This window comes from Muscardinus avellanarius (genome assembly GCF_963383645.1).
Source record: "Muscardinus avellanarius genome assembly, chromosome: 3".
In the NCBI taxonomy this organism is placed as follows: domain Eukaryota; kingdom Metazoa; phylum Chordata; class Mammalia; order Rodentia; family Gliridae; genus Muscardinus; species Muscardinus avellanarius.
Window position 1 is genome coordinate 20,295,437 of NC_137788.1, and position 23,262 is coordinate 20,318,698.

The following is a 23,262-nucleotide window of genomic DNA, read 5'->3' on the forward strand; positions in this document are numbered from 1 at the left end:
GCCAACAGTTCCTCGCCTCTTACTCAGGTTTGTAAATAGGACACCAAGTGCCTGGTGAAGGCGAGAGGCATTTCTTCCTCCTGCCCAGAAAAGGGGACACATCCAGAGCAGCTTCTCAGGGGGGCCGGGGAGCAGAGGCCGCCCTGCTCAGGCAGGCAGGGCGCAGGACAGCCCTCCACCCCCTCCCTGCCGCCGCCGCCGCCGCCCAGCTCGTGGGTTCACACAGCAGCGCACGCGCCTCAGCCGCTGTGCTCAAAGCCGAGAAGACACGATGGTTCCTTCCCTCAAACAGAATATACGGCTGTCAGTGACAGAAATCTCTCTGAGGACTTGCTTTTATAGGAAGTGTCAGAAAGAACCCGTCTCTGGGATTTATGAAAGCACCCCAGCGAGCCACCATCACCCACCGTCCTACCTCAGAAGCAAGCGCAGGGAAGACGGACTCTGTGGCGGCTTTGTCAGATCACCTGTCGCAGGCCCTGCGCGCATTTGTCTCCCTCCGTGGAAGGGTCTGTTTGGCCCTGGCAGGAGCCTGCAGCGGCTTCCCAGGCCCCAGCGGGAAGCCCTGGATCTGGAGGCAGCTCAGGAAGGAGAAAATCCTGCTGCCATGGAAGCACTGACAGAGCTGGAGAAGCCCCCTCAGTTCTTGGGGGGTGGTATGGATGGATTTGCTCGAGGAGGGAGGAGAAGGCTAAAAATCAAGCAGAGGCCTATGTGAGCCTCAGCTCTGATCTTTGGAGCAATCAAAGAACCCGGGAGACTCCAAGATCTAAGTTGTCTATTATAGTCTGTCCCGTTCGCTCATCGCCACGAGAGCCCTTTGGATTTTGCTCTTGATGGTTCTTTGGAATTCTGTTTCAGGGTTTTGAAATCAAGTCGCTTGATGCTCGACTCTCTCCTGTGTGACTTGGTGAGCTTTTATAATATGGCTGCAGTGATGTCCTTTCTAAATAGTGCGCGTCCACTTGGTCCCGGCAAAGAAAATACCCCAGGTCCCCTGAAATTCGGTCTTGTAGGAGTGAGAAAACATGGCCAGCCCCTTATTAGGAATCTAGAGGTGCCGTAACGCTTCATCCATCACCACGGACCTAGAAAAATGGAAGGAAAACCCACAGTGAGCTGCCTGATTAATGCAGACCCGGGGAGTGCGGATGGGCCGGCAGCTCCTTGGCTCCGCGGGATGAACGACTCCAGGACCCGAGTCATTTTATACGGCCTTTGTAAGGCTGAGCCAGGCTGTCTGCTGCTTTGGAATTCTCTCTACGCGTGTGAGCAGATAACCTTCTCTGTGGGTTTTGCAAGCCTTTCTAGCCAAAAAGGAAACAAATACTTTGGAACCTGCTAATGGAGGGGTGGTGGCTAAGAAGGACAAAGAAAAGAGTCGGAAAGATTTCTCAGATGATAAATAAAAAGCAGGGTTTTTCTTGGATTGGGGTGTGTGTGTGTGTGTGTGTGTGTGTGTGTGTGTGTGTGTGTGTCTGTCTGTGTGTCTGTGTGTGTGTCTGTCTGTCTGTCTCTCTGTCCTGGGGGTTAAACCCAGAGACATTCTACCTCCCAGCTATCCCCTCAGACCTTTTTATTTTTTATTTTGAAACAGGGTCTTACTAAATTACTGAGGCTGACCTCAAACCTGTGATCCTCCTTTCTCAGCCTCTCAAGTATTAGGATTATAGGTCGCCCAGTAGGATTACCATCACACCCAGCTAGCAGGGGTGTTTTTTTTCTTTTTTTCTTTCAATCATAAGGTCTCAGCTCAACTGTCATCTTAGAAGCCTTTCTTGGCCACCCACCGCTCTGTCTTCTCTGCCCCTTCACCTTGATTTTGTGTCATAGTACCAACGGCTGTTGGAAATCTGCTTATGACTGTCAGCGCACAGGGGGCGCATAAGCCTTGAATGCAGGGGCCTTGTCTGTGCTGTTTTCTGCTCTGCGCCAGAGCACAGGGTACAGAGAGGCTACTCAGTGTGTGTATTTTGTTTTTGTGGTCCTGGAGGTTGACTCCAGGGGTCTGAGCTACACCCCAGCCCTAGTTTTTTACTTTGAAACAGAATCTTGCTGTGTTGCTGAGGTCTTCCCAAGCTGCTGAGGCTGCCTAGAGCTCCGATCCTCCTGTCTCACCTCCCCAGTACTGGGGTTACAGGCGTGCGCCACCACGCCCAGCTTCAGTAGGTATTCTGAGTGGATGCCAGGGGGCGGGAGGTTGAGAATAGGACAGGAGGTGGTAAGAAGTACAAACTTGGGGCTCAGACCTGAGTGTGCACCCAACCCTTCCACTTACTGGCTGTGAGTCTCGAGTTAATGATCGTCTGTCTCCGAGCCTCAGCCTCTTTGTCTATAAGATGGGCTTCCGGCGCGCTTCCGAGGAGCTCCGGAGGGTTAATGAGATGTGTGATCACATTTGGAACTAATGCTCTGTAAACACCGGCTCCTTCTCCACCCTTTGCAAGAAACTGAGCCTTCTCAACCTCAGCGCCAGGGGTTCTGGGGTCCTCCACGAGCCCAGCAGTGCAGTCGCTGAGGAGAAACCCGCGGCGCTCTTGGCTCCAAGGAGAACCACGGGAGGAGGTAGACACCCCCGCTTCCGGCTGCTTCCTCGGCCTCCCTGGGTTCTGTCCCCAGAGCTGGCCTCTCAAGTGGCCACACCGACAACTGGCCAGCAAGACCTTGGCGCCATCCTCAGCCCGGCCTCCCAGCAACCCCAAAGGCCCGGGACAGGCCACTGGCCCTGGCCGTCTCCATGGTCCTCAAGGCCTCTGGAGGTTCCAGACTTCAAGGCTGAGGCGCAGCGTGTGGAGATGGCGCTCCCCCCGCCCTGGGGGTCTCCCCAACGCTTGCTTTGGATTTTTTTCATTTCACTTTAACTTTTTTTTTTTTTTTTCAGTACTAGGGATGAAACCCAGGAGCATTCTACCTCCAAGTTATATCCCCCAGCTCTATTTTTTTATTCTTTCTTTTGCAGCAGGGTCTCACTGAGTTGCAAAGGGCCTCACTCCGTGGCTGAGGCTGGCCACGAACTACGATCCTCCTGTCTCAGCCTCCCCAATGCTGGGATTAAAAGTGTGCGCCACCATGCCTGGCTCTTCACTTTAACTTCCCTCTTTAAAGCAATGTTTATGTTTGGCCGAGGGATCTGGCTCAACTCCTTTAATCTCTGCAGCGGCTCCGGCTCTGCAGGCGGCTTGAAAGCAGGGCGCCCATTCCTGCCAGCTACCGCGCCCTCAGGGTGCGGGCTTTCAAGAAGAGGCAGCCTCGGCGGCCGCTTGGCTGGACACCAGCAGCCGCCGCTCCTCATCTGGCTCAGTGCCGCGTGCTGCCAGAGGTGCCGGTTGGTGCTGTCTTTGTCTTTTTATTAGATGGTGGAGCCGCCTGCAGAGATGGAAAGGACGCAGCCTTCTGAGTCCACCAGACCCCGACTTCACACTGGCTCTGCCGCCTGCCAGCTGTAGAGCCTCCACTACGAGGAAAAGGAGACCCCAATCTTACCTCAGAGGGTTGCTGCCAAGGTTAAGAGTGCAGCCTCCCAGCCAGGGAGTGTGGTGGTGCACACCTATAATCTCCGTGCCTGGGAGTCTTAGGAGGATCACAAGTTTGAGGCCAGCCTTAGGAACTTGCTGAGACCCTCGGCAACTTAATGAGACCCTATTGCAAAATAAAAACATTTAAAATAGGGCCAGGGCATAGCTCAGAGGCAGAATGCCCCCAGGTTCAAGTTCCAGCAGAGAGGAAGAGAGGGGTGCAGGCTCCTGAGTTACCCTCCTGCACCGTTGCCTGGCTCTGCACCTATTTGTTCTAGGACCTTGGGCAAGTTATTAACTCCCCAAGACTCAACTGCTTCACGCCGTAGAGTGGTAATGACGGCACCCTCACTTGCAGGGTTGGCACAGCACTGATACTTGCAGGGGGCCCGTCCCAGTGCTGGGCGTTGACTCCTCCGTTGACCAGGCTCTGTGCTGAGGGGCTGGAAATGCAGAGGTGAGCAGGTCCCGCAGTCAAGGGCAGGGGCGGCAGGCGTGGAGGGGAGGTGGACAATAATTAACGGATGCTAAGGGGCTCACGCCCGGGCTCCGCAGCATCAGAATCCCTTCCGCAGAAAACCGCCTCTAAAGCTCAACGGAGACCAGCGGTTGGTTTGCTCACTTGTATTCGTTGGTGAGTGCAGAGGCCCTGCAGCGAGGTCCTCGTTTCCTGTTGCTTCAGTAACACAAACATACAAACACTCATTTATCTTCTTACAACTCTGGAACTCAGAAACGTGAGTTTAGTGGGCTGAAAATCAGGGTGTTGGCCGGGCTGCACTCCTTTTGGGGGGACCTAGGGCAGTGTGTTAGTTGGGGTTCTCCGGAGAATCAGAACCAACAGGAAAAAGAGATAAATGAGCTGGGCACAGTGGTGTGCACCTGTAGTCCCAAGTGCTTAGGAGGTTGACTCGGGAGAATCTCTTGAGCCTGGGATTTCAGGACCAGCCTGGGTCTCATAACAACAGCCCATCCTAAATACATGGGTAGATAGAGAGGGGGCTCACCATGGGAACTGGCTTGCACGGCTGCAGGGGCTGATCGCCCATGACGGGCCACCCACAAGCAGGAGAGCCCGAGCTGGAGAGCCGGGGAAGCTGGCAGCGGGGCTCTGTCCAAGTCTAAAAGCCTCAGAAGCAAAGCCGCCGATGGCGTAACTGTCACAGGCCTGTCCTCGGGGCCACTGGTACAAGTGCTGCCCCCCAAAGGCCAGAGGCCCTGACGCCCAAGGCCGGAGGAGAAGGGGTCTCTGCTCCAGGAGAGCCCCTGCCCCACTGCCTGTCATCCTGTCCAGGCCTCAGCCATTGGATGGCCCTGCCCATGCTGGGACCCTTCTGACACAGCCCACTGACTCACATGCTAGCTTCTTCTGGAAATGCTGTCTAGACAGACCCAGAAATAATGCCACGGCCCACCAGAGGGTCTCTTGGCCACTTGAAGCTGCCCCCCCCCCCGGCCTGGCCATCACAGGAGGGTCCCCCCCAGGAGCCGCGGCATCCCTTGGCTCACCGCCCCTTCCTCCAGCTCTGCAGCGGCGCTGGCCATCTGGCCATCGGGTCTTCACGTGTCACCACCCTGGCCCCCCGGCCTCCCTCCCCCACCCAAGGACCCTGTGCTTACACTGGGCTCACCAGATGATCAGGTGGGCTTCCCAATCCCAAGGGCAGCCGACAAGCTTCAGGTTCTGGGGATGGGGTGGGGGCGCCAGGTGGGATCGTCCTGCCTGCCACAGCTGGGAGGACCCCAGAAGAGGCGGGCACCTCAGTATGCGGCCCCGGGGGGACGTGTGCAGGTGGGATGACAGCCATTGGCGGGCCGGGAGGGCGGGGACACGGGCACAGGAGCCACCCAGGGGCCGGGTGTGTGGGCGTGCGGTGCGGGCTTAAGGAGCGGAGCGGAGTGTTCTGGCAGGACAGTGCATTTCAGGCGCAGAGTGCGACAGCGAGTGCCAGGTGTGCCGCTGGGACAGCTGCCCCGGCTTCCTTACCCCACTCCTGCACGGTGACTGAAGATCACATGTGTACTCGTGACTCAGAGAGCGCCGCCGTGTGCCAGTGAGCAGCAGCAGCCTTGGGGAACCGAGGCACAGAGACGGAGCGCCTCGTCCAGGGACGCAGAGCTGCTCGTGGGGAGAGAGAAATGAGCGGGGGGGGGGGGTTGGGGAGGACGCCTGAGGGGCCTGGAGTCCGGGACACCCCTTCCTGGGCTGCAGTTAGAGGAGGGCCAAGCCTCTCACACACCCCAGCCGTGGTGCGTCCCATGGGGCGAGGCCAGCGCAGATGCGCCAAGCTGTGGTGCAGAAAGAGCGACTTCCCTGGAACCTGTGCGATATGGCAAAGGCTCCAGACAGAATGAAGCTTGCCGCGTGGCGGCAGGCCAGCCATCAGACCCCTCTCTGGGCGTGGCTTCTTTGCCCCCCATGTCCCACCCTGGTGGAGCCCCTCTCCCCTGACGTGACCCAACCCTTTCCAGGAACATAACCTGGCCTCTGTATGTAACCCCTGCTTGTACACTACGCTCCCTCTTCTCTAGGTAAACCTCTTCTGTCCCCCTATTCATGCTTGTTTGAATTCTTTCTCCTGTATAAAGCAAGGGCGAAGGAAGAGATGACCGCCTACGTGATTTGTTTCGGGAGAGCTCCCCACGTGTGCCCTGTGAAGCTGGGGTCCAGGGCCAGCCTGTCACCACCTTGCCTCCCCCTCGGTGCACCCCCAGGCAGCTGGGGCCCTCCCCTTTCTGTAAAGTGGGGTGATGGCCCCTCCAGGAGGCTCAGACAAGGGAGGCAGAGCCTTTGGGCAGGCTGTAGAGTTTCACATGATGCGCTGAGGTCCCCTCACCCTGTCTCCCGGCCTGCTCCCCCCAGCCCTCCGCACCCAGTCTGTGCGGGAGTCCCTCCCTCGCAGTCGGGAGCCCCCCCACCCAGGAACCTCTCCAGGAGAGGCTGGTTCTGGGCAAGTCCCAGGGGAAAAGTCAGCGTGTGATTGCGGGTGGGGGCCTCTGTGCTCCGGTCTCTGCTGTGCGGGCACCAGGTTCTACTTAACTCAGCACACAGTATAGATTCCACCTGTAACACATCTGTGCAGCAGTGGGTTTCCCTGACCCAGGAGGCCAGGGGCGGCTTCTCTAGGAGGGAGTGACTAAGCTGAGTGCCCAAGGGGAGCGGTTCCCCAGGCTAGAAGAGGAAGGAGGATGGCGAATGGGAGCGAACATGGATTGCATGCCAAGCCCAGTGGCGGAGGAGGAGCTCGGGAGGCCGGCTGCTGCTGTGTCTGGAGCAGTGTTGGGAGGGTAAATGGCCGGAGGCCTGAGCGCTAGGCCTCTGCTGGGCCTCGTTAAGGAGTTTGATCTGTGTAATTGACAAAAGTGTTTATATTCTGGCGGTATGCAGACTTGAATAAATTTTCATTTAAGATAATCACCCTAGCTGTGGTATGGAGACTGGTGTGGGAGGCTGGAGAGAAGGCCTAGAGGCCAGAGAGGAGGCCGCAGTGAGTCCCGTGCGGAGATGTGACTGGGATTAGGGCGCTGCTCACGCTGGTGGAGCAAGAGTAGTGGATGGAGAGACACTTAGTGGCAAATTACTAGGACAGCCACCAGGCTGTGCTGCTTTTTATTGAGCACATATTATGTTCTGGCCGCTTTGCCAAGCCCTTTACATAGGTTCCCTTTCTTACTCTCGGGGTCATTATCAGGATTAAGTGTCCCCCCGCCTCCTTCCAGATGAGGAAACAGAGAGGTTAAGCCCCTCACACAAGGCCACACAGCAGCCTCTGGCTCAGCCTCCGGGACTGCAGTGTGCGTTTGGGTCACTGGGGCTCTGGTTTAAGTGCTGACCCGACGCGCGCGGCAGCCTGGGCGGGCGGGGTGTGCAGTCCTCGCTGCTCCCTGCGCAAGCCCAGCTGCTGGTCCCCAGGCCGCACCCACACTCCCCACTGTGGCTCTGTAGGGGAGTCGCACATGGCGTGGGACTCTGAGTGCAGCATCCTCGTGGGCAGGACGTGGGAGAGCCGCCGGGACCTCAGACACGTTTGCTTTTCCTGCATTTGCCTTTCAGTAGCTTCTGGAAGCCAGAGGCCTGGAGGCAGCAGCCTGAGCAGCAGCCTCCCTTCCTCACCCCGCCCCAGTGCGCCAGCCTCGGCAGAGGCAGGGAACTCACAGGCACTTCGCAGTCGCCCCTCAGATCATGTCGATCTGGGCCAGGAGACCTGGCACGGATGGCTCAGGCACCAAGCCACGACCGCTTCCTTGTCTGAGCCAGGAGTGAAGGAAATAAAACCCGCTGCTCCAATCCCTCGATCTGCGCCCATTAGATCCCAGGCCATTCGACCAGATCCCTTCCCGCGTGGTCCCTGCACGTGGGCCGGTGTCTGCTGGGCGTCACAGTGGAGCACGTGTCTTTAATGACTGGGAAAACCCATTTCCCTTGGCAGCTCTGAGATGCAGCGACTGTGGCTCCGGGTCCCTGCCAGACCCGCCTGTGTGGTGTATGTTATTTTTATTTGTTTATTTTTACTTATTTTTTGTGGCACTAGGGAATGAACCCAGGGGCACTCTGTCACTGAATTATAGCCCCAGTTCAATTTCATTTTTCGCTGTGAGACAGGGTCCTGTTAAGTTAGTGCACGCTGGCCTCGCACCTGTGAACCTCCTGTCTCAGCCTCCCAAGTTGCTGGGATTTCAGAGGTTCTCAACTTAGCTTTTTATTTTTTATATATGTGTGTGTGTGTGTGTGTGTGTGTGTGTGTGTGTGTGTGTATGTGTTTGGTGCTGGGGATTGAACCCAGGGGGATTCTAGCTCTGAGCTATGCCTCCAGACCAATTTTTTTTATTACTTATGTGGAAACAAAGTCTTGCTAAATTGCTGATAGCTTCAGAGACTTGCTGAGGCTGGCCTTGAACCTGCAATCCTCCTGTCTCAGCCTCCCAGGTACTGAGATTACAGGCATGTGCCACCATGCCCAACTTTTAATTTTTTATTTATTTTTATTTTTCCTATTGTGGTACTGGGGGTTGAATCCAGAGCCATTCTGTTACTGAGCTACACCACCAGCCTTTTTACATTTTTGAGACAGGGCCTCACTAAGTTGCCCAGGCCTTGAACTTGTGATCCTCCCACCCAAGTCTCCCAAGTACTGGGATTACAGGTGTGCACTGCCATACCTGGTTGGCTTCTTTATTTTCATTTTTTTCAATATGTATGTATATATGTATTTAATTATTCATTTTTTGTAGTATTAGGGATGGAATCTAGGGGCATCCTATCTCTGAGTTACACCCCCAGCCCTATTTTTTTCTTTTTTCTTTTGAAACAGGGTCTCACTGAGTTGCAAAGGGCCTCACTAAGTAGTAGCTGAGGCTGTCCTCAAACTGCGATCCTCCTGTCTCAGCCTCCCAAATGCTGGGATTACAAGCATGCACCACCTTGTCCAGCTGTATTTATTTATTTTTAATTGGTGCATTATAGTTTCATATCACATCATAATTTTTTTTGTGTGTGGTACTGGGGTTTCTGGAAGCCCTTCTACCTCTGGGCTACACTACCAGACCTATTTTATATTTTTATTTGGAGACAGGGTCTCTTAAGCCAGTGGAGCTGGCTTCAAACCTGCGCGATCCTCCTGTCTCCGCCTCCCAAGTGCGGGGATTCCAAGTGTGTGCCACCACACCCAGCCATAATTTTTTTGTGTGTATGTGTGGTAATTGGGGTTGAACCAAGAGGCTTTCTACCTCCAGAATATACTCCCAAACCTATTTTATATTTTATTTGGAAACAGGGTCTCAATACATTGCTGAGAGCCTCACTAAGTAGCTGAGGCTGGCTTTGATCCTCCTGTCTCAGCCTCCCAAGTACGGGGATTACAAGCGTGCGCCCAATGCCTGGCCATAATTATTTTTTAAAAGGGAAAGCTGGGCGTGGTGGTGCACGTTTGTAATCCCCGCACTTGGGAGGCAGAGACAGGAGGATCGCGCAGGTTCGAAGCCAGCCGTGCGCGCTGGCTTAGGAGACCCTGTTTCCAAATAAAAATGTAAAAAATAGGTCTGGGAGTGTAGCCCAGAGGTAGAAGGGCTTCCAGGAACCCCAGTACCACCAAAAAATAATAATAATAATAATAATAATAATAATAATAATAATAATAATAAAATAAAAGGGAAAGAGTCTCTGTTTCAGCACTTACCCCTTCCTCTAGTTGCCTCTCCCCCAAGAAATGTCTAATGCAAATTTCTGTTAGTTTTCCCCTCTCAAGGTGGCCTGTCAGCACCATCATTTCCTCCCCAAAGGCCCCCTCCTGCTATGGCCACCCTGTCCTGTGCCCCTCAGCTGGGCGGGCATCTGTGCTGGGATGCGGCACGGAGGGTCACTCTTCTGCAGGAGAATTCTCGCACTCCGGGGCAGGTGGAAGGAGACCCTCGGGTGGTCACGTCTGTCCCCACCCGGCCAGTGATTGTCATTTTCGGTCTCCTGTCATTGTGCTTCGTGCAGGTGCACAGGAGCGCCTGGGCTTGGCCCAGCACAACCTCTGTGTTCTCCATCATGGGAGCCGTGTTTCCCGCTTGGCAGGGCTTCAGCGCAGGGAGGGCTTTGCGGTCTGCTGTCAGGTTACCTTTGAATGTGTAAATCACAGACTGCTTGAGGGGGGCTTCTGGACCCTCTAGAACCACCCCCTGCAGAGACACATCTAATGCCTCAGCTGCAGCGTGCACTGAGCTCAGACACACACACGCGCGTGCCCACACACATGTGTGTGTGCGCACACACACACACGGATCTCCTCTTGGGTATTTCTAGAACCCACTGGGGCAGAGGCACAGATTTTCTTGCTTTTGAGTTAAGAATCTCCCGATTCTTAACAGCTATGTTCAGCCTCAGCAACTTAACAAGTTATTGAGCAATATAAAATAAAGTAGGAGCCGGGAGTGGTGGCGCATGCTTGTAATTCTAGCTTTCGGGAGGCTGAGATGAGAGGATCGCGGTTCGCAGACAGCCTCAGCTACTTAGTGAGACCTTCTGCAACTCAGTGAGACCCTGTTTCAAAATAAAGAATACGAAATAGGGCAGGGGGTGTAGCTCGGAGGTCAAATGCCCCTGGGTTTCATCCTCAGACCCGCAAAAAAATAAAAAAAATAGGGCTGGAGGAAGCCAGGAATGGTGGCGCACGTTTGCAATCCCAGCATTTGGGAGGCCGAGACAGGAGGATTGTGGTTTGCAGACAGTCTCAGCTACTTAGACCCTCCACAACTCAGTGAGACTCTGTCTCCAAAAAACGTTTATTGATTCACTCATCCATTTATTGCAGTACTGGGAAGAGAACACAGCGCCTCAGTGAATGCTGGGCAAGCACTTTGTCTCTGAGCTACACCCCAGCCCTTTTTATTTTTTATTTTGAGACAGAGTCTTGCTTTGTTGCCCAGACTGGCCTCAAACTTGCAGTCCTTTGCCTCAGCCTCCCAAATAGCTGGGATTACAAGCGTGCATCATCATGCCCGGCTCACCCCATTGTGATGAAGGGTAAAGACCACTGAGGTCCCTGGACCTGGGTTTGTCTGATGTTTCCTCATAGCTCAGCTCACAGTAGTTTTGACAGAAATATCCCCGAAGTGGTATGTCTGTCCTTCTGTGTGTTAGTCAGATAGCATATGGTATCTATTTGTTTCCATTAATTATATATATATATATATATATATATATATATATATATCAGCTCTATTGAGACATAATTCATAAACACCCACCTTTGTAAAGTGTAATATCCAGTGGGTTTTGGTTTATTCATAGTTATACAGTCTTTGCCACAGTTAATTTTAGAACATGTTCATCATCCCCCAAAGACCTCAAGCCCATTAGCGATGACTCCTCATTTCCCCCTCCCCAACCCCAGCAACCACTGTTCTACTTGCAGTTATTATCAACTTGCTTATTCTGGACATTTCATACAAATACAGTCATACTCTTGGTAGAATTTTTGTGTCTGGCTTCTTTCAATTAGCATAGTGTTTTAATTTCCACCTCTATTGTAGCATGTGTTCATGCTTTGCTCCTTTTATGGCTGAATAATATTCTACTATCTGGATATACCACATTTTGTTGATCCACCCATCTCCTGATGGACACTGGGATTGTTTCCACTTTTTGGCTATTACAAAGGGTGCTGCTCTGAACATTGTGAACATTTTTGTGTGGACATGTTCATACTTTGGTGATGTGTTAGGGTCCCCCAAACCACTCCTAGGTTCAGGGATTTGCTAGGAGGACTCAGCGCAGTCTCACTCACACCTGAGATTGGTTACCGCAGAAGGACACACAGCAAAATGAGCCAAGAGGAAGGTACGTGGGGAGTCTGGAGGAAACCAGATGCACTTCCAGGAGTCCCCTCCCGGTGAGCCAATGGGATGCCCCTCGTTGCTGCAGCATCCAATCGTGACAGCGTGTAAGCTGCTGCCAGCCAGGCAAGCTCCTTAGACACTCTCCCCAAGTTTTCACTGGGGGCTGGCCACGTAGGCACCCTCTGCCTAGCGTGTCTTGAAATCCCGGGCTCCTAGAAGGAAAGCCAGTGTTCAGCATAAGCCACACAGTCTATATAAACGGTCTAGGTACCGTGAGCCACCCTTGCGGGCTGGCAGGCTCCGGCCAGAGCAGGCCTTGCTGAGGCCAGGAGTCTCCGCTCGCCGCCCTGCCCTTGTGCACAGCTTGTCCTTAGGACTGGAGTTGTTAGGTCGTGCGGTAACTCCGCATTTAACTTTTCTTTTTGGCCAAACTGTTTTCCCAAGTGTCTGCACTACTTCCGTTCCCACCCTCCCATTAGGAAGGCTTTAATCTCCCCCCATCCTGGCCAGCACTGTCCAGTGTCCATCTTTCCGAGCACAGCCATTCTGATGGGACAAAAGGCTTTTAAGTTAGCGATTCGCCAGCATTTAGAACAACAAAAAAATGATGATCCACAGAAGCAGAATGAGTTCTCTAAGAACAATCATGCGAGTCTAACCTCTCCTTTTCCTTTTCATAAGAAGCAGTTTTTTTCAGTACGAACTGTACTAGGGCAGAGTGTTTTACATCTCAGCCCTGTCTCTCACACAATCTCTTCATGTACTAAAATGGAGAGACGGGGGCTGTGCTGCTCACATGGAGGACTCCTCACTTGCGGATGGGTGACAGTCAGTGAGCAGGACCAGAGAAAGCTGGATATGGTTCCAGAAAGATCCTGGCAGCACTGGGTGGTGGGCGGAGTCCAACAAGATGAGTTATGAGGGGCAGATGGCGAGTCCACACCTGTAGGATCTGGTGCCCATGGGGACAGGGCAAGACCACACTCTGGCTTCTGCTTTACCAAAGGATAGCTAAGTGAGAGGAGGGGGAGACAGAGCCCTGCGCTGGGCCCTGGGGAGGAGCGTGGCCGTTCCGAGCTTTGCTGTATGGGGAACTGTTGAAGGGGCTGGCTGTTGAGCTGGCCAGCAGGCAGCCAGTCACAACTTGAGCACTGGCTCCCCATGGCTGAAGGTCTGCGACCTGGAAGCAGGGTAAGCCGTCTTCCCGCCAGCCCCTAGGGGAAACCATATTTGGCTGAAGCTTTGAGAAACTGCAGCTGCGTGGGCTGCCTGGGAAGGTGGCGAGCCCCCCATCCCTGGGGGTGTTCAAAGTGCCCTAAGTCTCTACTGTTGACCCTCCTTGGGGCAGGAAGTGGACCGGTGACCTCCAAGGTCAGGAACAGTCCACTGTAAAGTAAAGTGTCAGCCTCTGCGAGGCTCATCCTCTCTCCTGCCCCGCAGTCCTACCTGCCCCTCAGGACACCGGGCGCCCATGGAGCTGCCCTTTAGCCCTCTGGTGCCCCACCTCTGTGACTTTTCACCTGCTGAGTCTCACCTGTGTTGCTGGTGGCCCACGGTGAGTTTCCCGGCCTCGGGTTAGGCCCCAGGGCCGGCTTCCTGTTTGTCCTCACCGGCACTGGTGAGCAGCCAGCTGGGTGGACTGCGGGCCAGGCAGGGCTGGGGAGGAGGCTCCCTGGGCAAGGCCAGCGGCTGGCAGGGAGGAGGAGATCGCAGCCATAGCGTTCCCATCATGGCCGCAGCCCAAACCACTGCCCAAATGCAGGCCAGGGTGCCAGGGAGGTGCTTGTGAGGGCGTTTGGAGGAGGGTGGAGGGCCACCTGGCTGGGCTTTCCAGCCCCGCTCATCCGGCACCTGCCCCAGGTGACCTGCCACACTTGAGGGCGTGTGTGTGTCAAGGCAGCTCCAGCCACCTTCCGAGTCTAGTCGCAGGTGCTGTGGAGGCTGCACATTCTGGCCTCATTCCGCTCCGTGTCCCAGACGTCTCCTCTTCCTACAGTGGCGGCGCCTTTGAGACCCTGTAGACACCTGCGATTCCTGCAGTTACTCCTGAACACCCACTTCTCGCTGAGTGGGGAGTGTCGGGTTAGGGTGTGGTAGCTCCCCCAGACTTCTTTTCTACTGTCATTTCTGTTTCGACAGCCCACCGCTGCCCTCACCCTAGCCAGTGCCCTCCCCCACACATCCCACCTAAGAGAGACGGAGGAAGGGGGCCAGAGGGAGGAGGCTGGTCTCCCTCAAGGGCTCCTACCCGACAATTATCTTCCACTGTTGCCAATTCAGAGATAAGTAGAAAATAACAGAGGAACAGAACCAGGACTCCAGGCCCGTGCCAGGCACTTGGCATGCGTTACCATGACATTTGCATGTGCGACACCTGGGAGGCCCCGTGTCAGCCAAGCTCAAGGTGGGACTGCTGCCCTGGAGGACGGAACAGCTGGATTCTGGCCCGGCCAGCTGTGCTGCCTGACGCCTTTCCATCTTGGCACCTCGGTTTCATCATCTGTGAAATGGGGAGGGGGACTAGAGTCTGCCGCCATATCACGGGGAGCCTGGGCCACGCTCCTGTCAGGTCTGCCCTCCAGTCTGTGCATTTGGGCCACAGCAGCGAGTACAACCGAGGATGTTGGCCAGACATGCCGGGAAGACATCGCTTCTGCGCCTGGGCACCAGGAGTGGCCAGGCGCAGGGGACGCGGGTGGAGAGGACCTCGGAAGAGGGCAGGGAACAGGGCAAGGAGATAGAGGGAGAAAACAAATGGACGCAGGACAGCATCTGGAAGTGGGGTGTGAAATAGAAACATAGGTAGACTGAGCGTCCCTAACCTGAACCCCCAAATGCTCTAAAATCCAAAACATTTGGGACAACTTGATGCCACGAATGGAAAATTCCATACCTGGCCCCTGTGCTGGAGGGCCGTAAAGATGCAGGCATGCTATGCGTTTAAGGTGTATTTAATGTATAAGGGAGTTTTGTGCTTATACTTGGGTCTCTCCCCATGATACCTATTTTATCTATGTAAGTATCCTATATCCAAACAAATCTGAAGTCCGGAACACCCCTAGTCCTGAGCCTGGGGAGATGGGACACTCACCCCGTATCATACACCATGGTTGGCGAACGTGGCCCTTGGTGCGGCAGCCTCAGGTGGAAACTTGTCAGAAAGGCAGGTTCCCGGGCTCCACCCGCTGGCTCTGCGGCTCAGCTGGGGACAGAGACTGCCAGTCTGTTTCCACAGCCCCCAGTGATTCTGGTGTAAGCTAGCGTTTGAGAAACAGGAGGTACAAGGGGAGCTGGGGTGCAGCTCAGAGACCTGGAGGGGTGCTTTGGAGGCCAGCATAGGGAAACCCAGCAAGTGTCAGTCGCTTGCTTTTGGGAGCGGGCGTTTTCCATTTCGTCCTTTTATTTCAAAAGCAGGCCTCATTAGCCAGAGGTGATGGTGCACGCCTGTAATCCCAGTACTGGGGAGGTTGAGATGGGAGGATCACAGGTTCAAGGCCAGCCTCTGCAACTTGAGACACTCCACAACTTAGACCCAATTTCAAAATAAAAAAAAAAGGGCTGGGGGTATAGTTCAGAGGCAGGATGTCCCTGAGTTCAATTCCCCAGGTCCAAAAAGAAATTTAAAAAAAGTGGTTTAAAGTCCTATGGCGGTGGGTGCGGGTCAGGGAGCCGTGAGTATCATCTCACGGAGGTCTCTCTGCTCTCTCTCACAGATGATGCAGTTTGCCTGGCAAAACTACAAGCGCTATGCCATGGGGCAGAACGAGCTCCGGCCGCTCACGAAGGACGGCTACGAGGGCAGCATGTTTGGTGAGTGCACTTGGACCCTGCCACGTGGGGAGGTCTGCGTGCCCCCCTGGCCCAGCGGAATCTCATTCCTGGCTTTATTTTCACCTCTGACCCAAGTCCCTGCTTTTCCAGACCTGGCGGCTTCTGAGGATGTTGTCAAGCACAGAAAGATGCTTGATAATGGTCTGGGGACGCTCAGGTTTCTGAGACAATGTAGGAAACCAGCCTTACAGCTTTCTTGGTGTGCAGTGTTATTGATCCTTTAGAGCGAAGAAACTTGGAAATGTGGGTAGGGATGGCGAGGGGCAGGCATTCGGTTCCAGGGTTTGGCGGTCGGCAGGACAGGGACTGAGTTTGAGCCTGCAGCCCCGGGAGTGCAGCAGGGGCTTCAAAGAGACACACTCATGGGGGCAGGGGGCATCAGGCTGCCTAGAGAGCAGAGGTTGTATCGCTTGCACAGATGTAGGTATCTAACAGCTCGGGTTTGGCCTGTGGCCCTGCGAGTCCCCTCTGCATATCACAGAGGCTTACTGTGGGCCTGGGCCCACACTTCACATGTGGCGCCTGTCCTCAGCGGTGGCCACCGGTCCCCAGCTGTTACTACAGAAAGATGCTTGATAATGACCTGGCCACCTCCTTCTTCAGGAGACAGCCCCATGCTCAAGCCTGAATTCCTGCCCCAAGGAGACAGGTTCTTGGTATTCAGAAGCATCCAGGACCAAGGTGGCAGTTCCCAGGGGAGGCTCCAGGGCACGTGGGTAAGGGACGGCCCCACGAGTGTGGCCCTGCCACGGTGCCAGTGCTGTGGGAAAGGTGGCCTGGCCCACCTTCTCCCCACCAGTTGGCATCAGAACCTCCCGGCCTGTCCAGGTGAGTCACTCGCCTCGGGCTCTGTGTGGATTTGAGTAGCTTTATATGTTTAGTTTTTTTTTTATTATTATTATTATTATTATTATTATTATTATTATTATTATACTAGGAATGGGGAGATTGCAGAAGTATCAGAAAAGCATAAAGCAAGCATAAAAAATAACTTTCTCTGCCCATGGATATAGCCTCTAATGACATCTTGGCTCTTTTCCTTCTGAGTATTTTTACTCCTTATGTAGAACTTTGATGACCTTTCCTTTTATTTTTGACTTCGTGTTACATCATAAGTAGTTCCTTAGGTCATTTAATTTTTCATGAAGGACATTTTTAGTGACTTCAGTGGTCATGTGGACAATGGTGCCCTTATTCACCTCCCCTAGTGTTGGGCAAAGACTGTTTCCAATTTTTGGTTATTAAAAATAATGTAGGAATTAGCCTGGGAATATTTGGGAGACTGAGACAGGAAGATCACAGGTTTGAGGCCAGCCTCAGCAACTTAGTGAGCCTCTCCGCAACTTAGCAAGACCCTGTTTCAAAATACAAAATAAAATAGGGTTGGTGGTGTGCCTTGGAGGTAGAAGGCCCCTGGGTCAATCCCTAGCACCACAAAAAAGATAAGTAAACTATGCAGGAGCTATCACTTTGTGCGTTAAGTTCTGTCTGAGGACAGATGCCTGGAGAGGAGCTCCCAGGCCAGGAGGAGGAGGAGAGCTGTGTCTTTAGCCTCAGCCACGAAGTGCTTGGGTCCCCAGTGGAGGCCGACTGCCCCTCCACTTAGGGCAGCCTCCCCAGCACCCCACATCAGCCTGGGAAAGGTGGCTGTTGTGGAGCTCATCAAAGTTGGAGATTTTGCTACCAGCAGAAACAGAAGGGTCATCAAAAAAGCGTCCCCTCTCCTCTCTAAACAGCAAATACTCAAAGATCGTGGTCAGTGGGTCGGAGAAGCTGTTAATATCCGAGCCTGCTCAGCATGGGCTCAGCTTCTGCTCAAGCCATCATGGGAAACACTTCCAGCAGGGATGGGTTTAGCCTGGTCCCATTTTATAAAATTCCTCAAAACCTGGGATTTAAATCTCAGTCCTATGGCCCCTTTCCAGTCACCAAGTGTGGTAGAGCTCAGGGTGCTTAGAATGGTAAAAAGGACCTGGACCCTGATTCAGGAGACCTGGGGCAGATCCTCATTTCCCTGAGCTGTGTAGCCAAGTCCAAGTCACCGGCCTCTTTGGACCCCACCCACCTAGTTCATACTTCATAGAGGGGCTGCATGGGAGCATGCATGGGCTACACATAGAGCCAGGCCACACCTGTCATCCCAGGACCTGGGAGGCTGAGACAGGGGGATCGCAAGCTTGAGGACAGCCTCAGCAAGTAGTGAGCCTCTCGGCAACCTAGCAAGACGGTTTCAAAACAAAACAAAACAAAAAAGCCATGTTTGGTGGCTTACACCTGTAATCCCAGTACTTTGGAGACTGAGACAGGAAGATCGCAGGTTTGAAGCCAACCTCAGCAACTTAGCAAGATAAATAAAGATAAATAAAGCCGGGCATGGTGACCCATGCTTGTAATCCCAGCATTCGGGAGGCAGAGACCGGGGGATCACAGTTCATGGACAGCCTCAGCTACTTAGCGAGGCCCTTTGCAACTCAGTGAGACTGTTTCAAAAATAAAAAGACTAAAATATAGGGTTGGGGTGTAACTTGGAGGTACGATGCCCCTGGGTTCCATCCCCAGTACCAAAAAAAATAATAATAAAAATAAAAAATAAAATAGGTCCAAAGATGTAGCTCAGAGGTAGAATACCCCTGGGTTCAATCCCCAGCACCACAAAAGAAGAAAAAAAGGGCTAACTATATATGAATGAGTTATAAATTCTGCTGTAATGAGGTTGGCAGTTGTCCCACTGAGCCCACGGTGGGTTCTGAGGTCCCCTGGGCGGCCTTTCAGGAGTGGTCGGCAGGGATGTGGGGTGGCCCATGGGAAAGGAGGGCACCTGGGGACGCAGTGCCAGTGGCAGAGTTGCTCATGCCTGAGGCTGACAGCGGACCCCCCCCCCCCGCCGTCAACAGTCAAGACACGCTGCACCCCCGCTCTGGGGCCTCTCTAGGGTCTGTCCTGGGATCTCCAAAATGGGGAGACAGAGACATGAGTCAGAGGCACTGGCTGGAGGTTCTGGGTTTCTGGTGCCAGACAGACCTGGGGTCAAATTCAGGCTTTACTACTCCTGGCTGTGTGACCTTGGACAAGTTGTTTCTCTCTGAGGCTGGGTTTTTCTGTAAAGTGGAGCTAAGGGGAACATCAAACCCCATAGCCAAAGCGGAGCTAAGGTAACGTCAGACACACAGGCCCTGGTAACAGGTGGCAGTGAGAAGCCTAGGAGGGGCTGAAGGGCGTGGGCCTGGGAGAGGCTTTGAAGCAACGCTGTCCCCAAGATAGAGGGAGGAGAGCTGGCCAGTTAAGCAGTGTGCCACACCACCATCTCTTCTGCACCCTGGGGCAGAGGGGACTCGTTATTCCTGGGCCCTGGCAATGGCCTCCCTGTGGGCCGAGCCCTAGCCCTGCAGACGCAGGACGCTCCGAGATGGTCAGACGGAAGGCAGCGCCCACCTACCCTGCTCAGCAGAGACTCTGAGCCGAGGCCCAGGCCTGTGGGTCCTGCAGGCTGTGTGCACACGGCAGTGGCCAGTAAGTCTACCCTGGTGCCTGGCTTTGCCCACATCTGCAGGGACTCGGGCGAGGGCAGCCAGATGCCTGCGCCCGGTCTCCCCGTGCAGCCTCTCAGCAGCCTGCAGCCTCCTGGCTGCTCTCAGTCTTCCTCCAGTCTGCTCCCTTTTTTTTCTTTCTTTTTTTTTTTTTTTTAAGTACTGGGGATGGAACCCAGGGGCAGTGTGCCTCCAAGCTACACTTCTAGCCCTATTTTTTTTTTTTAATAATTTTTACTTATTGAAACAGGGTCTCACTGAGTTGCAAAGGGCCTCACTAAGTAGCTGAGGCTGTCCGCGAACCGTGATCCTCATGTCTTAGCCTCCCAAATGCTGGGATTATAAGCGTGCGCCACCACGCCCGGCTTGAGTCTGTTCTCACTCTGAGCACAAGACCTCCTGGCGGGGCGTCTCTCCAGCCAGTGCCGCGTCCTCAGCCATGGTGTCTAAGTGGCAGGCCTGGCGCTTCAGCGGCCACCATTCAGCCTGTTCCTCACATGTAACTCAGGTGGAGGCAGGCAGCTGCCTCGCCCCACTCTGAGTCAGCTGGATGCTGGTTGGTGTCGTGTCCCCTGGAAAGCCGAAAGAGCAAGGATTTTGGAGTGGCCTCGGGCTGTGGCAGGGGCAGGGGCCTGTGCACTCAGCGGGGAGAGGTGCAGAGGACCAGGCGCAGTGCAGGCTCCTGGTCGAGTGCTCTTGGTGCTGTTGTGACAGAGGTGAGCCTGCAGTTGAGGAATGCATGGCCTTGTGTATGGGTGGGACAATGCCCAGACAAAGTGGGTATAAAGTTGACAAATGAGCCCACACATGGAGTGCTGCATTCACGCTTGGCACATAGGAGGCGCGCTGTACGTTTCAGCTGCTTGAGGCAGCGGAGAGGCCCTTGGATCATGTGCGCTGCCCCTTGTTTAAGTGGGGTGTGCACAAGTGCCCTGGACCCAGGAGCTCACGTGAGGGCTACAGGCTGCACCACCTGGTCCTGCCCGCCCACCCCCTTGCCCACAGAATGCCCACAGCAGGAGCCTTGGGCGGGCAGCCTACTGGAATTTTAACAGGAGAGGCAGGGGAGCTGGAGGTTCAAGACCTGGGAATCAATCAGCCTCTTACCAACCAAAGGGCTTCTGGACAAGTAGCACGCGGCCCTGTACCGCGCATCAGCGGCCAAACTTGATGGTGCTTAGTGAACACTCGTCTTTCCAAGTGGGTGCAGCCCCCAGAGCGCCGCCCCCGGGGCTGCAGGGGATTGTCACAGGGCTCAGAACTGTGGGATGTTGCCATCAGAGGGGCCTTTCCATGCTGAGTCTGACCCCTCATGCTAGCAAGGACACTCAGCTCCAGAGGGCAGGGGACTTGCCAGAGGTGACCCGGCACCTTCCCTGTAGGACTGGAACTTGAACTCTGGCCCCGTCCCAGCCCGGCGCGCTTTGCACCTGCGGCTGAGATTTGCCAGGCTGTGGATCCTTGGGCCAGTCGTTATGGCCGGCTCGCTGAGGATAGCCACGCACGTCCTCAGCGCCTCAGCAAGCTGCCCGCTGCAAGGGCGGACAGCTCGAGTCCGAGCACCCACCACTCCCCGCGCCCTGGCGCCGCGCACCGGGGCTGCGTCCTCTGGCAGCCACATCATGGCCCTCGTAGGGTGTAAGTCATCTGGTCCCTTCCACAGGTCAAGAAACAGCAAGAGCCCAAAAATCTGTCCGACTCTCAAACCTAAGCCATAAAATCCTGTGCTGTGCTATGGGACAATACCTACCTCACCCTGCAGTTGTGCGTGTTAAATAAAGTCAAAGTGCGTTAAACGCCCCATAGATTTCCTGGCCAAATACATTTATTAAACATAGGCTGCTGTCATTATTTTATATTTTGTTTTATTTTGGTTCTAGGGGCTGGACCCAGGGGCATTCTACCTTGGAGTTACATCTCCAGCCCTATTTTATTTTTCATTTTGAAACAGGACCTCTTCAAGTTGCAGAGGCTGGCCTCGAACCCGCAATCCTCCTGTCTCAGCCTTCCACAAGTACTAGAGTTATCGGCATGTGCCACCGCATCCAGTTTATTCTATTTTAAAAATAGTAAAAATGAGGATAACTGTAGTCCAAGGAAAGAAGCAATGCCTTGCGCATAGTAGGTTCTCAGTATATATTGCAGGATGGATGAGTAGCCTGGCGCTGCCTCGCCTGCCCACTCTCCCTTACACCCTTCGTCGCAGGCTTGGCCCTTCCTGTGCTCTCTGTCCGTCTCAGCCTTGACCTCCTGCCACAAAGTGCACTTAGCATCAGCAGATAGACCCAGGAAAAGTAGCAGTCCTGCCTGGTCAGCAGATCTGACTCCCAGCCATTGTGTCTGCGGAGGACGGAGGTGCTCGCGTGGCCGAAAGCAATGTCCTCTGCTCTGAGCCGGCCCCCGGGTGGCCGCGAGCGCCCACATTGGATTCTGCCTCTGCTTGCGGATCCCCGACAGAGCTGCCAACCAAATCCCCACTCCGAGGGATGATTTATGGCCTTGGGTGAGTTAAGAGGCAAAATGAACACAGCATGATTTTCAGATCACAGGCTGGCAGTGTTTGGCCTTGGCACTGAGGGGGAAAAATCATCTTTGCCTGGAAAATGGAACAAATATGATGTCGAAGAGGGAATAAATCCAGGCCCCAGATGTCACTGTTACAATTGCTGTTGGGTGCATGACTTAGCAGCGCCATCTGCAAACTGTTCACGCGCAGGCTGCACCAGGCTTCCTGGGCCTTGTGTGGGGGTGACGGTTACTCGCCAGCGTGGCTCCCCACGGGTGGGACTTTGCCTCCCAGAAAGTCTGTGGAAACCACCTGCTTTGCCGGCTTTTAGTGGATCTTCACAGGCCGACTCTGCGCTTTTTTCTGGAATGGCCTTTTTACTTCAGAGATTTGTCCGGGTTCAAATCCCATCCCCACATTTGCCAGCTGAGTGACACCAAGCAAGTCACACGCTTCTCCAAGGCTCAGTGGACCCTGCCATGAAATGGGAAGGTGGCTCCGTCCTTGGCAAGCCGAGAAGCCTTTTCTTCCTTGCACGTTGCTCCCCCCCCCCCCGGCCCTTTGCCTTTCTTGTCTTCTCTTTGGTTGGGTAACAGAGCATTTCGACTTATCTGGAGAAAATGCTATATCTGTTTTTTATGAGTTTTGAGTTTTTGGAGTCTTTCTTCTAAGGAAAATAAATGTCCCTGGTTCCTGGAAACACAGCATGAGGCCATGACGCTTGCTGATTCTGGCATGTTCCTGAGCCAGGCTTGGAGTTTGCTTCAAGAAAGAGCTGTCATCAGCCTCAGGGGAGTGGGGGGTGTAATTTCTTAGATGGACGGTCAGGCTGTGGGGCAGCTGGCACACTTCCTGGCAGTCACATGTTTTGGGAGCCCTGGGTGCTTCTTCGGGAGACTGGAGGCTGTAAAGGCCGAGGACAGGGCTGGCAGCGGCACTGGTTACTAGCTGAGGGGCCTTTGGCACAGGAGGGCAATTGGATGAAGACATTAACCCCCACGTTGACGGACAGGCAGGCCCTGCCGTTGCTAGACAGATGCCGTGCTCCTGTGCGGTCTCCCGGGGCCCTTGAGTGACATGGCCACAACTCCTCCTTCTAAAGCCCAGCACATCTCCGGGTCACTGCGGGTGATTATCAAAGCCAGGCGCTCCTCTAATGGGGCCACTGGGCCTCCCACACCCAGCCACCGACTGACCGTTGGCGGCACGACTCTCCTCCTTCAGAGAGCTTTTTCCAAGCAGTTTCTAATTAAGATGCATCTTGGCCATTTTCTTTTTTCTTTAAAAGGCTTCCCACCAGCTCAGAGCTGAATGTATTTCCCTAGAAAATATAGTAGCAGGTTGTTGTTAAAAGAACAACCCGGACGTGGAGCCTGGGGCTCGGGTTCGCGTCCCAGCACCGGCGCCAGGAGCCCCAGGAGCCGGCGTCTTCCTCTGGGCTTGGTCTCTGCATCAGTACAAAGGGCTCGGCGACAACCGGACTCGCTTGTGCCATGCCTGGCTGTCCTGCAGGCCACACAGCCCGCTTTCATTTCTGGGAGGGTACTCTGGCTAATGCTGG

The 23,262-nt window shown here is 54.3% G+C and overlaps 1 protein-coding gene across 1 annotated transcript in view; it reads left to right on the forward strand.

Moving 5' to 3' along the window:
* The window catches only part of MAN1C1 (mannosidase alpha class 1C member 1), a gene marked incomplete at both ends in the record, with an annotated part of 132,809 nt that overhangs the window by 41,755 nt on the left and 67,792 nt on the right, over positions 1–23,262 (forward strand). Inside the window, one exon of the mRNA XM_080692084.1 lies at positions 15,551–15,647. Within this exon, the coding sequence (XP_080548210.1) occupies positions 15,551–15,647 (97 nt within the window). The remainder of the gene's footprint in view (positions 1–15,550; positions 15,648–23,262) is intronic.